Genomic DNA, 15,558 nt, shown 5'->3' with positions numbered 1-15,558 from the left:
CAACAACAACAATAACAACAAACAACAACTATTACTATATTAGGTCTTTCACGCTTTATGCAACTCCACTACTGAGCTCATACCCTAAACACTACTAAGCAAGTTAAAGAGTGTTTTCCCCCTTCAGTCATGTCATATCCTGCTGTGGGCAGTGAGTGAGCCAGTGCTGCTGCTGGAACCCCTTCAGAAATGATGCCGCCGCTGCTCATGGGGACGTTTGCTCCACAGTGCAGGCCAAATCTGACCCACACACACAAACACAAAACAAACACACTGCTCATCATCACCCCGTCTGCTACTCCCCTAAAAACCTGCTCCCACCCCAAAGTCGCACACTTCAAAAACCAGGACGTGCTCGCTAAACTCCCCAAACTGGGCAATTACCCTCCAACAGCTCATTTAGTAAATTAGCGCTAAATCAAAGAAACACTCTGGCTGTGAAGACCCAAACACAATCTCCCAAACCTCTCCGCAGCCTCTCTCGCTCAGGCTCTCCTGACAGAGCGAGTCCACGTCATTCATTGCCTGAAGAACATGTTGCTTCTCTGCATATTTCATTTCATCTCTCTCTCTCTCTCCCTCTCGCTCTGTTCATCTCTCTGCACTGCTGCATTTGAAGCTGAACCAGCCAAGCTTGACTATCCTCTTTCTCGCCCCCTGAGGACGCCCGGCAAATGAATAAACACATTTTAATTCCAACAGACATTAGCAAAAAATACATGTGACAATTCATTAAAACAGCACCAACTGAGCAAATAGCTACTGGGAGTTGCATGAGGAAGAGATGCATCATCCAGACCACAATAGATTTAATTGACTGACAAAGACCATACTGTGGTAAGACCGTGGTATTGAAGATGCACAACAATAATAAAATTGACAATTCTGTACTATATCAACTCAAAACACCAAAACATATGTCAGTCATGACTTCAAAAATGAAATGCTGTCTTGATCAGAAATGCACAACAGTTCAGTTGTGATATTTTCACTCTTAAAAGGAGAGTTTATCGAAAAATGTAAAATTCTGTCATCATTTCAGGGTAGGGTTAGGCATGTGCATTAAAAGCAATGCAAGCAACTCAGCTTGCAACTGTACCCGGTTAGCATCCAGACGCTTCTCCACCATTTACTCATCCTTGTTTCAAAATTTTTATGAGATTATTTTTTTCTGTTTAAAACTAAAGAAGATACTTTGAAAAATGTTGGAAACCTGTAACCATTGACTTCCATTGTAGAAAAAAATACTAATGTGTAAGTTAATGGTTACAGGTTTTCAGCATTCCTCTAAATATCTTCTTTTGTGTTTAACAAAAGAAAAAAACTCCCAAAAGTTTGGAACCACTTGAGGAACCATGCCCTTAATAAAATCAATGTTTAAAACAAACGTAAAGCTTAATAGTCCCTTTTTTATCAGGGGTCTCCACAGTGGAATGAACCATCAACTATTCCAGCATATGTTTTAGATAGATAGGCAGACAGATAGAATGATGGACGGGCATGTCCCAGATTTCCAGGAACTGTACATTCAAGGAGAAAAACATCGACGTGTCCCAGACATTAGAACCCACCACCTCCAGAAATCTCCAGATCTGCGTGTTCCAGAATCTACAGATTTCTTCTTCTCAAAGCGAGCTAAGTCTGCTCTTTCCATACTTCAAGACCTGCAGGAAGATCTAACTTCTTCCAATCACTGCATCAACGGCAGACACGTAAATATTCCACATTTCAACCCTCTAAATGAGACCTGGCATATGTTAGAGTATAAAATATTCTAATTAATTAGATGTTTATAACTGATTTACATTAATAACAAAAACTTCCTCAGATCTTAGTTATTGTAGAATAAGGTTTACCTTACCCTAACTTCATTACCTTCATCATTCCCCTATGCACTTCATTTATTGTACATTTAGTCAATTTCTTGATTACCATTTTGGTAATAAATACACATTTATTACTAATGTGTCTTCCTTGTGTTGATAATACAGTAAAAGGCTCTACAAGTCACACGATCTCATTGTCCTTCAGATGTGGCCAGATAATAAACTCCTCATTTATATGTTTTAATTAACAATACTTTATTGTTAATTATTTTGAGAGTGGAAAGCTGTCTGGTGTCCCGTTTAAAATGAGTTATGGATCTGTTATTTCTATAGATTTGGTGCCCAGCGTGTGGCTAAAATATCAATATTAATATTAATACCAAAATATAGATTTTAATATTTGATAAATCCAATTATCATTACAAGATTTTTAAACCTAATATTTAAATTTTATTTTACATCTAGTAAAAATTCATTTTTTATTTGTAAGTTTATCTGTTTTTGTAAGTTGTCCATATAGAGTTAAGCGGTCAGCTGGTAAGCGTGAATAGGAACGGCGTCATACTGCCCCTGTAGCGTTCATTTTAAAGATAAAATGCAGCCATACGTACCTCTGGCTACATAATACGTGATCTCCAGACAGAAATGTATACAGGGCTACATTTTCAGAATGAGTCTGTGTTGATAAAAATGGATGCCAAACTGCTTTATTTCTTCTTTGGCATAACATGTACTGATGAATTATGTACAGTATACTGCAAAAAATGCTTTTCTTACTTAGATTTTTTTGTCTTGTTTCTAGTCCAAATATCTAAAAATTCTTAATTCGAGAATAATTTTCTAGACAAGCAAAACATGTTGTCTTGTTTTAAGAAATAATCTGCTAAAATTAAGTGATTTTTACCCTAAAACAAGCAAAATAATCTGCCAATGGGGTAAGCAAAATAATCTTATATCAAAAGGAAAAACAAGATTATTTTGCTTACCCCATTGGCAGATTATTTTGCTTTTTTTTGCTAGAATTTTTAGATATTTGGACTAGAAACAAGACAAAAAATCTAAGTAAGAAAAGCATTTTTTGCAGTGTAAGACTAGAAATGTGCATTATGAAAGAAAATAGGCTAAACCTTGTTTTCAAGCTTTACCGATGATAAAGGGACTAAAAAAATTAAGTAAAACTGCATAAGCCATAAACATAAAAACTAGTTGATCACACTTGATCTGGTTTTGCCCTTCAAGCATTCGTCAAACTAACAACAAACCGCAGCTAATTAGCCCTGCTAGCCTTCCACCGACTTCCTCTCCAACTTCCTCACTCACATCGCGTCTTTGTCTGCAACAGCATATGGTTTCACCTGTCTCTCTCTTTCCTCCTGCCAAAACGACGCCATCGCATTTTCTTCTAAATATTTCATCCCCATCTTCCACTTCTCTCATCCCCCTTTTCTCTCGCTCTCTTCCCTCCCTCCATCTGGCCCAGGGCAGTGAGATTCCCAGAGCAGCAGCTTGGGAGAGTGTGTGTGACTCAGATATCTCATTCTCCATGCTGTGTGATGATGACACACACACACAGACATACACACGCACGCTCACTCGACTGAGAAGGGGCCACTCTTCTTCAGCCCTACAATCTCTCCCTCCCTCTCCACTTTTTTTTTTCTTCTGCGTCCTGCACTTTTTATGGGATGCTGATGGAGTCTCGCTTGTAAGGAAGTTCGTTAAAGGGATCCTGCAAAAATGACTCACCACCGCGTCGCCCTGAAGCTGCGACTTACCCTCTTCTGTGGAAGATAAAAGAGCAGCTCTTTGACGAATGTTCAGGTTGCTGATAATGAAAGTGGACAGGGTTTAGCTATTATCATCATCATACTTTCAGTTGTCATTTGAATTTTACTTCCAATTAAAAACACAAACCTTGCATTTTATTACATGGTATAATTTGGTACAATGTACTGCTATCATATCCTAGCCATTTTCAAACGTTTATTGCAATGTACACTGTATGAAATGCTGGGTTCCATACAATTCCCAACACAAATCGATTAAGTTAATGTAATCGCTGTTACAAATTTAAGTGGATTGAATATACAACAGTAAAGTTGTCACAAAAAGCAACTACAGAAATGTATTGTTTCGATTTATTTTAAACCAGTAGTTTAAACAAGCAACAAAAGTTATTTTTGAGTACATATTACTTATTTAAGATGTAACATTTCCAGTTTATTATTATTATTATTTATTTGGGACATTCTACTAGAAACATACATTATCTGTCCTTGAAATAAAAACACAAATACAGTGAATAAGACGTATTTCGTCCCAAAAAAATTCTAAAATGGACTGATGGGTGATTTGGAGATGTTCTGTAAAGGACATTTGGTTCTCAGATGTGTTTTTTTTTTTTTATTAAAAACACTTTAAAAATGTACAAACCCTGTCCTTGTCCTCAGCCCAACTGAACCTACAGCTTCAATAGTTTTTGTTAAGCTAAAAACTGTTATTTAGAAGAAAAAAAATACTTCAGAAAAAGCTATTTTAAGTTGTTATCATTCACATCAATTAATTAAAAACATGAAATAATAAATAAATTACACCAATAAATAGCTTTAATACTACCAAACCTTATGTTACTGTCAGTCCTGTCACATTGGCATTAAATTTAACATAAAATGCATGCAATACACAGTTAAGGCTATGGGCACTATTATACATTAGGCGTAATAAGGTGCAAGACGTGTTTGGCGTGATTTGTTGCTATTTACAGACCAGTGCAACCCTAATTTTCCGGTTTATGTTGTTTAAATAGCAGATCCATTTGTGCCACTTTGTGGACTCATGGGCGTGCTGGATTAAAAAGAAGGTGTGTTAAGGTGTATTGTTGGCATGTTGCTATTTTGAGGAACTAAAAAGCTGAAAGCAGGTCTAAAGTTCAGCACAGACTGCGTTAGTTATTCACCTTACTTGTACATGCATACACATTGCTGAATACACACAGGATGTACAGTAATACACAAATATCATTGCAAATAAATAAAGAATTAAAGTATTAAAATGTTACAAAAATTATTAATTTCTACATAAATAAAAAAAAACAATGCCTCCATGCCTTCTTCATCTCGGGGGGCTTATTCAGTTTATTCATGACAATTTGTTTTTGTATAATGTTGGTATTATTATTATTAGTAGTAGTAGTAGTATTTATTATATACTTATTTATATTTGTTTTATTAAAAAACAAGCTTAGTTTTGTTCACCTGTCAGGTTTAGGAGCATATGAGGTATAGGACGTGTGTTTGGATTTTTTTTGAACACACTTCGTTATTATTGTTAATTTATTCTTTTTCTGAACATTAGAAATGAATTTAGAAATAGTTTTGAAACAAATCTTTGTGCTTAAGAAACAAAATTAAATGTAGGCGGGATGTATTTAGTGGATTGTGTAACACCGCTCCCTTATCCACAAAAGATAGAAAGAAAAATAAAGAGGCCGATTATAGGAGGCTCATTCTTTATCCTCTCGCTGCAGATGATCTGTTTAACTGTTTTCTCGCTAGTGAAGTGGTCAGTTTTTCCACTTACAAAGTCTGCCATATAAATAGCAAATGTGCCATGGCATGACGCAACTGAAAGGGAATCGGAGACGAGACTCTGGGTAGTTTATGCTCAAAACACACCCATAACTCATTAAGAGAATAAGCACAACCCTGTTAGAACCATGCGCCATGACTCAGAGTGTATATTTCTGTCCTTAAAATAGCAAAAGTGGATTTGGACGTGCCCTAATGCATCAGTTGACGGAGGAGAAGCTGACAAGGATAAAGGATGCATTCTATCATTAAATTTTATTATTAGATGCTTGTTTTTGTATGATTTTTCTTGAGGAGGATAAGCTTTAAGGTCAGGCCCCATCACATTTTTATGAGTGAAAATGTAAGTTTTCTGTAGAATGTTCCATTTTTAGACTTTCCATCAAGTAAAAATAAATGTCCTTTTTGTTAACAACAGTGCGTCAATCCCTCTTTAACATGACAATCTGCATCAACTTTTGCGCAATATTCCAAATCTTCTGAAGCCATTAAACAAGGAGCAGATTGAATTTTAAAACAGTGACTGCTGAAAATCTTACTTGTTAATAATGGTCACCATTTACCTTCATTACGCAGACAAGACAGCTCTTTCATCTTTCACAGAAGCAGGAAAGTCACAAGGATGTGCAAAAGACGAAAATGTTTAATTTTAGATGACCTATTCCTTTAACAGATTGCATGTGGATGTATATAAAAAGAATGAAGTGTGCAAAAGGACAAAAGGAGAGAGAGTGAGTGTTATAAATGGGTCCTTTTAATGTCTGCACGCCCACGTACATGTGTGTATGTTTCAAGGGTGGTCAGGGTGGTCATACGCATACATGTCCAGCACCTCCTGTTTGCACACTTTATAAGGTGATATTCTGAATGCAAAAACAGTTCAATCATCCACTTGCCGATTTTGAAATTTGTTTTTTTTTTTTTTTGCTTTTTGAATTTTTTTTTCCACATAAATGAACTATCCAAAATACAGTTTTATGTATTCCTTTTTCTGTAGATTTAATTTACAATACATATTTTTAAAGGCCATGTTTCCCTAAAAAGGTATTTTTCATTTACTGAGCTATAATTATATTTTTAAGTAGACCAACTGCAGTATTCAAATTTAATAGTTTTTTAACACTCTGTGTGCATAATTTGCCTGAATAAGCACAAAACTCTCGTTCACACACACTCATAGGCCAATTTAGTTCATTCAATTCACCTATAGCGCATGTCTTTGGACTGTGGGGGAAACCCACAGGTAAGCACCTAGAGGAAACCCACAGGTACATGGAGAGAACATGCAAACTCACACAGACATTTCAACTGTTCCAGTCAGGACTCAAACCAGTGACCTTCTTGCTGTGAGCCGACAGTGCTAACCACTGAGTCACCGTTCCGCATATTTTCTAAATTGTGATAAAAAAAGATTCCCAAAATCCGAAATGAATATAACAAGTCAAAACATGAAATAAGAAATTTGGTTAACACTTTATTTTAAGTCATAATTCATGCTAATAACAATACATTAGCTAAGACTTAATAAACTGCTAATGAGCTGCTTATTAATAGTAGATGGAGGTTGGGTTCAGGTTTAAGTTAGGAATAAGGTGCAATAACAGGTAGGTAATAATCAAGTAGTTAATCTTCAATTCAGTTGAATTCAAGTTTATTTGTAGAGCGCTTTTCACAATAATTATTGTTTTAAAGTAGAAAAGTGCAAAAGGTCCACAACAAAGACTCTAGAATGCACAAGACATGTCACTCATATATTTTTGAATGAGTAAAAAAGTGTAACGGTCAACATGGCAAATGAAGCCCACCTACTAGTACAGGGGCCAATTATCGATTAATATAGACTGATGTTTCTTCGAGGAGAAGCTCAGAATAAACGTTTGCCTTAACAACAGTTTTTGTGGTCAACTAATGCACTGGAATCTCAGCAAATACTTGCTTTACAGATATAAGAAATATATCCACATAAAGCTTGAAATCTGCACTTTTAAATGAACCAACTACACTTTAAAAGAAAAGTCTTTTGCTCTTTTAATCTGTATAAAATGACTGTGAGGTACAGTCCATCCTGTCAAACGCATGTCACATGACAGCAACTACTCAAACACCCACAAAGATGTAAACAAAGAGTCGCTGTCCTTTCTGAAGGAGATTCACCATCAAGACCAAGTTGTGAATTACTTGTACTATGTGTAGAATAGCCATAAATGAGGTTGGAGTTGTGATCTCGTTTCTTACATGTGCGCATGCACATTAGCTTGGGACAGTTGTTGTTTACCTTCAATGTTGATTCCAAATATGTTATGTAATCGTAAACTCGGTAAACAGTTTTGGAGAATTTGATGTTTCCCAATTCAGACAGAATGCTGAAGCATATACCCCCAGGAGGCGTTTTCAAAATGTCCGTCGATTGAAATGACTTGCCTTTAAGGGGCTTTGATCAAAAATGTATACTGAAAAAAGTTAAGGTTATTAATTACCATAACTTTATTAGTTACCAATAACTTTGACTGCTAAGATATTAGTAACTACTTAATCTGTTATTCTAAATAAACCTAGTCAACCTGCAGTTATATGGTATATAGGTGATGTCTTGTTGGGAAAAAGGACTATATTTTAAACATATTTTTGTCTCTTTTTATTTTTATAAATAATTGTATTTGTAATGCGTAAAGGTGATATATTAACTGAACTTCTTCTGTTAATTGTGATATGCTTAGCATACTATTGAAGCATTTTTGCAGAAGTAGATGAAGCTGATATAAATGCAAAGGCCTGATTGTCTAAAATTAACTTGAGCTCTGCAGCTAAACTTCCTGTCAGCTGAAATGTTTTGGAACTAATGCTTTTAATATTGTGCAGAGAATTAGTAGAAAAAAAAGAGGACGTATGTATGGGTGCGGCCAATGGAGGACTGGAGAATGGTTGACAAGTGACGAATTCCACTAAACTCCACCTGTTAGTATCAGCTTATTATAAAAGTTGAAATCAGAAAATGAAATTGGTTGCGCACCTTCAGAATGTAACTTTTGCATTGCATTGAGGATACCAGAATTCTGTGAATCGAATTATTCATTTGTATCCAATAAATTACTAATATGCTTGACATTAAAAAAAACCCTCTCCTGACCTTTTTAACCTCATGTGCACATCCAAATGAACAATTTCCAAAAAAACATGTGATCCCAAAAATGTTATCGATTTTTAAAAATCAGCTACGGAAAGTATAGCTGTCAATTGATTTGCCAGCCTTGCTTGACCTGCAGTGTGAACAGGGAAGTGTCTGTATGAGTCTATCGGTCGACTGAGCAGGCGTTCGCGTGGGTTGCGTACGCAAGACGTGACGCTCCTCTCTTTCTCTTCGCCTCTCGTACACACACATACGCTCCTCTGTTGACGTGAGCCGTGTAACAATCTGTGCTGTTTCCATGACAACCACCTGCTGCTGTCCCCCCTCATCTGTCTCTCTGTGTTCTCCATCCCTCCGCCCGTCCTGCACTCATCTGTGCTGTGTTACTATTCCAAGGTCAAAGTGGGTCATGTGGCGATAGACAGAGAGACAGAACCAGAGATTTGGACAGAAGTAACAAACGCCGGAGAGAAAGACTCCCTGCTTCTGTCTCAGTCCTGTACTCTTTTGAGCGGATCAGAGTGCTTAGGTTTACACTATAGTGCGTTTCGGGTTTAACGCGGCATTTCAAGATTAAACGATCCTCATACATACTGATATTTTTATTTCGTTACAGAGGGGTAGTCAGTAACACTTTACAATCATTAGTAAATGTTAGTTAATATATTTACTAACATGAACTAATAACGAACAATACTTGTACAACATTTGTTAATCATAGTTCAACATTTACTGGTGTATTGTTATACATATTATTATAAAATTAGCTAATGCACTGTAAGTTAACATGAACTAACAATGAACAACTGTATTTCCATTAACTAACATGAATAAATACTGTCTTAAATGTATTGTTCGTTGTTTCCTCAAGTAAGTAAATGCATTAATTAAGATTTACTAATATAACCTTATTGTAAAGTGTTACCGAGAACTCCGAAAACGTATGTCAGAAGCTAAAAGTAGCTATAAAATGAGGGTACTAAATTGTTTAATATACAAAATTGGCAAGTTCGCGTCATATTATACTGTGTTAGAAGGAAAAATGCTTTATTTACGAAGGCAGCAAATTTTTATACATGTTATAGTTATTGCCTGTATTCAGATGTAAAGATGATAACTTTATTTTTAACATTCATTAATTCATTAATTTTCCTTCAGCTTAGTCCCTTTATTCAACAGGGGTCGCCTCAGCAGAATGAACCGCCAACTTATCCAGCATATGTTTTACACAGCGGATGACCTTCCAGCTGCAACCCAGTACTGGAAAACACCTATACACACACATACACTATGGCTAATTTAGTTCATCCAATTTACCTATAGCGCATGTGTTTGGATTGTGGGGGAAACGGGAGCACACAGAGGAAACCCACATGAACAAGGGGAGAACAAGCAAACTCCACACAGAAATACCAACTGGCTCAGCTGGAAATCGAACCAGCAAACTTTTTGCTGTGAGGTGACAGTGCTAACCACTGAGCCACCCTATTGTTTTCATGTAAGCATTTATTGTAAATACAGTTATAAATTAAAAAATATATACAGTAATATTCATCAATGCGTCTATTATTAAATTGTGCTAAGATAAGATATCAATATGAAAATATGTATTTACAATTAATAAATCAAACAAATTATAATAATTTAGATAATAATAATTATGTCTCGTTCATAAGGCCAGACAAAACCTGCGGACATATTTTGCCATTTCTGCTCAGAGTTCTGTACATTTTTTGTAAAATTTATGCAGATTTATGCGGAATGATTTTGGGAGTATCAAAACAAAAACTTAATAGATGAAATAAAAAATAATGCAGTTTTAACTTTCATTTAATGTTTACAATGCCAATCCAATTGAATCCATTTATTTGGTACACAAAGCAATTCTCTCATATTATATATCTACACTACCTGACAAAAGTCTTGTTGTCGATCCCAGTTGTAAGAGCAACAAATAATAACTTGACTTCTAGTTGATCATTTGGAATAGTGGCAGAAGGTAGATATTTCTGATAAATCATCTGTTAAACAGCATCTCAATCATCACAAATACTGCAGAAGACCTACTGAAGCCTGCATGGATGCAAGATTCCCACAGAAATCAGTCAAGTTTGGTGAAGGAAAAAAATTATGGTTTGGGAATACATTCAATAAAGTAGTGGCGAAAGATCTGCAGAGTGAATGGCAACATCAATAACCTGAGGTATCAAGACATTTGTGCTCCACATTACATTACAAACTACAGGAGAGGGCAAATTCAGCAGGATAGCGCTCCTTCTCATACTTCAGCCTCCACATCAAAGCTCCTGAAAGTAAAGAAGGTCAAGGTGCTCCAGGATTGGCCAGCCCAGTCACCAGACATGGACATTATTGAGCATGTCTCAGGTAAGATAAAGGAGGCATTGAAGATGAATACAAAGAATCTTGATGAACGCTTTATTGCCTTTTATATAAGCCACTTCTAATACCAAATGATCATCTAGAAGTCATGTTATTATTTGTTGTTCCTAAAACTTGGATAGGCAACAAGACTTTTGTCAGGTAGTGTACCAAAAGACAGAAACTATTACTTTACAAACTGTATCATAAATATATCATGCAAACAGTTTCATATTAGTCAATATTACTGAAAAAAAAACTGGATACAGTAAATATACACTTACACAAATTTACACAAGTAAATAATTAGACTCAAGGATTGGCTAGATTTCTGTGTGTGCAGAATTAATGTGCGCCTACTCATTCATAACAAATACAACTGATTTTATATTAGATTTCACATTTTGAATATTTATTTTGTTGTGAATATATGTGACATTCAAAGGATTTACAGGGTGTCCACAAGCTCCTAAAAAGCATTAAAAGTTGATAAATCAATTATGAGAAAATTAAGGCCTTTAAAAGGTATTAAAAAGTCTTAATCGTGTTTTTATGAGGTCTTAAATTTTAAGAGTTGTGTTAGACTCCAAAAAAGCATATTTATTTTCCTGCTATTATTAACAACGACGTGCTGGATCCATGTGATTGGTTTGGGCCGGGGGCCAATCGGGCCAAGCTCCTCCATCCGGGTGATGTCATGTAATTTGCGATAAACGCAGGAAGGTGATGTGACGCTCTTCACAAGTAGTGAAACCGCAGAGCGGCAAAATGAAAAAATGTACATTTGCGTACTCCCGGTTGGAGAAAGACGAGTTTAAAGTGGCTGAAGCCTGTCGCTGAAAACAACTGCGTTATTTATTCTTTCAAGCTTTGTTCCTTCCGAGCTTATCAGAGTTCTGTTGCATGGTTGTGCTCCATTGATTTAACTACAACTGTTTATTAAAAACTGTTTATTAAGTTAAAGGTTTGATACTGATTAGAACTTGAAGTGGTGATGATGTCTTAAAATATTCTGAGGTCTTTAAAAAGTCTTAAAAAGGCATTGAAATGACCTTTAGGATTCCTGCATATTCCCTGTTTTAGTAAATGTGATTTAATATTAGTTGTTTATCATAAATAGTGATACAATATACCTTTTATATGGAAATTATTACGGATAATGAAGAAGATTTTATTCTCGCTGTATGAAGTATTTTCTAAGTGTAAAGCAGTTAATTTTCTCTTCTCAAAATGTATGCAGCAAACATGCCAGCGTGTGTTAAAAATACAGTGATTTGTCTCTGTAAGATGAGTATGCCTGCACAGGAGCAACACTAGGAAAAGGCTGAGTGACTGATTGTGTAGAATAACTGAATATGTAAAGCACTGATTATATATGTTAAATACTTGTATGAAGCTAAATGTGTCAGAAGTTAGAATGAGTAACATATTATCAAGTGATTATGCTATCATGACAATGTATGTAAAAACTTAGTCCTTGTGCATAAGTTGCATCTATGGAGAGAGAACTTTGGTGTCAAAACAGTTGCTGACACAGACCTGTAACATCTCTGTTGACATGAGCTAGTGGGCTGAGAGCCAATAATAACAGGGCCACCTAGAGAAAAAACCTATCCTAAAATGGTTAAAAGTTAAAATGAGACACCTAGGGGTGTGTCAAAATAACCTGTATAAATATTGTAAAAAAACACAGAGACTTTTGAAGGAGCAGGAGACTTTAGAAGAAGCAGATGAAGAGAGAACCAAAGAAATGAAGTGTCCAGGAGAGACTTCAGAATGCTCTGGGGTCTGCTCTGCTCTTTCTCGGCTTTATTATGAAGAATAAAGTCTATTTTCTGATATTCAAAACCTCCAGTCTGATAATTTCTAATTGATGAGAAGTCGAATTACCACAATAAAGGCTACAATTTTACACAATAAACATTACAGCTATTTTTGACATGCTTTTGACAAGCATTTTTGGTTGTGTATAATGGATGGAGATCTTTTCTAAAATGATGTGAAAACAACAGCATGGACGAGCATTGTTTCTATTTTCCTGACACTGTGTTAAAATAAAAACGCACTCTAGCGCAAAGGTATCCTGAATCCACCTGTTCCCACCACACTTTCTCCACATGAACAGTTTAAGCTCTCCTGCTGGCGATGCATGCGCACATCACGCCTGTGTGTTTTGTGCAATGCGCATGTTGACGTGCGAGTGTGTGCGCGTGTTAGTGAATCACAACTTGTGCTGATGGTGCGGCGAGAGTTGAACATGCTGTGTGCGTGTTAGAAGGTTGCAGTGACCTTGCTTGCTCCAGGCAGGAGGTGGAGTTTCACATATGGATCAGCCAGTCCATTGGAGTCCATGGCCTTTAGTCCCTGTGGGTGCAAAGCAACACACAAAAGCACACAGACTTAATGTCAGATAAGATGTGCACAGACGGGTTAAGAGGTGGATAGATTATGCCCTCATAGCGATATGCACACTTTAGGGTGCAGGGTTCTGTGTCAGGACCACTGGCGATCCTCAAATGCTGACTTTAGAGTCAAGACTGTTTAACTCAGCAGAAGTGTGTTTACAGTTGGCTTGTATTTTACTGCTGAGGATAAACCGGCAGAAAAAATGGATTCTGTTTTTATTTAGTGCATGCATGTAGAGTAGAGTTTAGATTGGGCCCAAAAAATTAAACCCGACCCTACCCAAGCCCGTGCACTTTGTGTTTGAGCCTGACTTGGTTTGAAACATTAACTGTAATTATGAGCCCAAGCCCAATTTAAGCCCAACTATTTAATACATGGGCCGTTATAACAGACATCTCAACTACAATTCTGAGTTGTTTGAACTACAGAAATTAGTTTAGATTTATCCTAATGAATAATGCATCAAGAATTAAGCATTTAAATTGCATTGTTTGTTTATTCAGCATGGATCATACCAAAAGAAGACATTGAAGGCAGACTACCATCCTTTCTGCCATGGCAAGCCTGCTTCATGTGTCTGTTCATCATGGAAGTCCCCGTTTTTATGCCTTTTTCACACCGTAAGCGCGAGTAGAGCATGAGAAGCACATGTTCTTTTTGGCATCCATGTTAACAGATTGTAGCTTTCATACTGCATGCAGAAGCAGTCCATCAGCAAAAAGCATGAGCAAAGCTGAAGCAGCAGTGCCGCCATCATTTCAGCGCTGGGTCTATTTTTGCCGCAGATCACGCTCAATTAAAGTGACTGCATCGATAATGACCAAAACACATTAAATGACAGTAAAAATTAGCAATTTTACCCAATAAATACATCAATAAGATCTACTGATTTTTACGCATTGTTTCTGCGCACTCTGTGCTTCAGCTCTGCTTGCGCGTGCGGTGTGAAGAGGAGTGGAGTGGAGGAGACGCTGTTGCAGGAGCTAGAGCGTTGCTGCAGATGACACGCGTTGCGAATTGTGCAACTCTGTAGACCCACATGTTGCTTAGGCCGACTTTAATAAAATGTTTATTTAATATTTCAAATTATGGTAGAGCTTTCCACCCAATTAGGCTAATTAAGAAAAAAAACACTGCAAAAGCACCACCGGGCTCGAAGATTGTGACAGGAAATATCAGCCCAACAAGGTTTGCAGTCGGGTCAAGTCTAGGCTCGTGCTTGGGCAGATAATCTAAACTCTAATGTAGAGCTGTCTTTTTGCAGAAAATAAAGAACAGCAAATGTTTTTATTAATTCCAAACGTCACGGTTGTTTCAATGAAGTTAAAACATTGGTATAATGTCTAAAACTAAACATAATATGCTTGAAAACAATTTTTGTTGTTTATAGAGTTGTTATAGAGTATTTATTTAGTGCTCTCTAAATTATTTCCACAATTTAAATAACAGACATTGGCCATAAAATTACACTAATGATTTGAAAAGAGTCCTTTCAACCATTGAAAGCCCTGAACCATTTTGAAGTCTATATTGGTCTATAGTATTTTATTTTTTTTTTACATGAAGGTCACATTTAAAGTGCTTTAGAAACTTCATCACACTTTTTCTTTGATGTTGAGAATTTAGTATTCAACTCTTGTTCGAGAGTCCAATTTTAAATACCCAGACTAAGATATTTCATTTTAAATTATGACAACCCATGTTTAAAATCTTCACTATTACATTGTAAAACCACTATTTTATTGAAGTTAAACATTGGTATAGTGTCTAAAACTTAATATAACATGCCTGAAAACATGGATTTTTTTTGTTTTGCTTTAACATTTATTTAGAGTATTTCCAAAAGGTCTCTATAATTTTAATAATAGACATTGGGCCTAAAATTACACTAATGATTTTGAAAAAGAGTCAGGATGGTTTTGTGGTTCATTGTATTTTTTTTTTTGTTCTTTGTTAAATGAAGGTCACATTTAAACTGTTTTGGAAACTTCATCACATTTTTCCTTTGATGTACAGATGTTAGTATTTAACTCTTGTCCGAGAGTCCAAATTTAAAAGCTCAGACCAAGACATTTCTTTTTAAAAAGATTAAAATATTAAATTTAAAACCACTTTATTACAACATGAAAAATATTCCATTAAATTACAGCTAGTTATCAGATTCCATGGCAATTTAAGTTTTAGTCATTTCTTCAAAGTTCAAATAAATAGCGTATTAATCAGAATATTTTAT

The 15,558-nt window shown here is 36.0% G+C and overlaps 1 protein-coding gene across 9 annotated transcripts in view; it reads right to left on the bottom strand.

The window, feature by feature from the left end:
* Positions 1 to 15,558, bottom strand: part of doc2g (double C2-like domains, gamma) — a 170,529-nt gene that overhangs the window by 91,944 nt on the left and 63,027 nt on the right. For all 9 annotated transcript variants that reach the window (XR_015496720.1, XR_015496719.1, XM_087262535.1 and 6 more), the window contains 1 exon segment: positions 13,209 to 13,283. Coding sequence is in view for 7 of the 9 variants with exons in the window: in XM_087262535.1 (XP_087118661.1) it covers positions 13,209 to 13,283 (75 nt within the window). In the remaining 2 variants the exon portion in view is untranslated.

This window comes from Danio rerio, chromosome 8 (assembly GCF_052040795.2).
Source record: "Danio rerio strain M-AB ecotype USA chromosome 8, GRCz13ab, whole genome shotgun sequence".
In the NCBI taxonomy this organism is placed as follows: Eukaryota; Metazoa; Chordata; class Actinopteri; order Cypriniformes; family Danionidae; genus Danio; species Danio rerio.
This window is presented reverse-complemented; position numbering and strand designations above follow the sequence as displayed.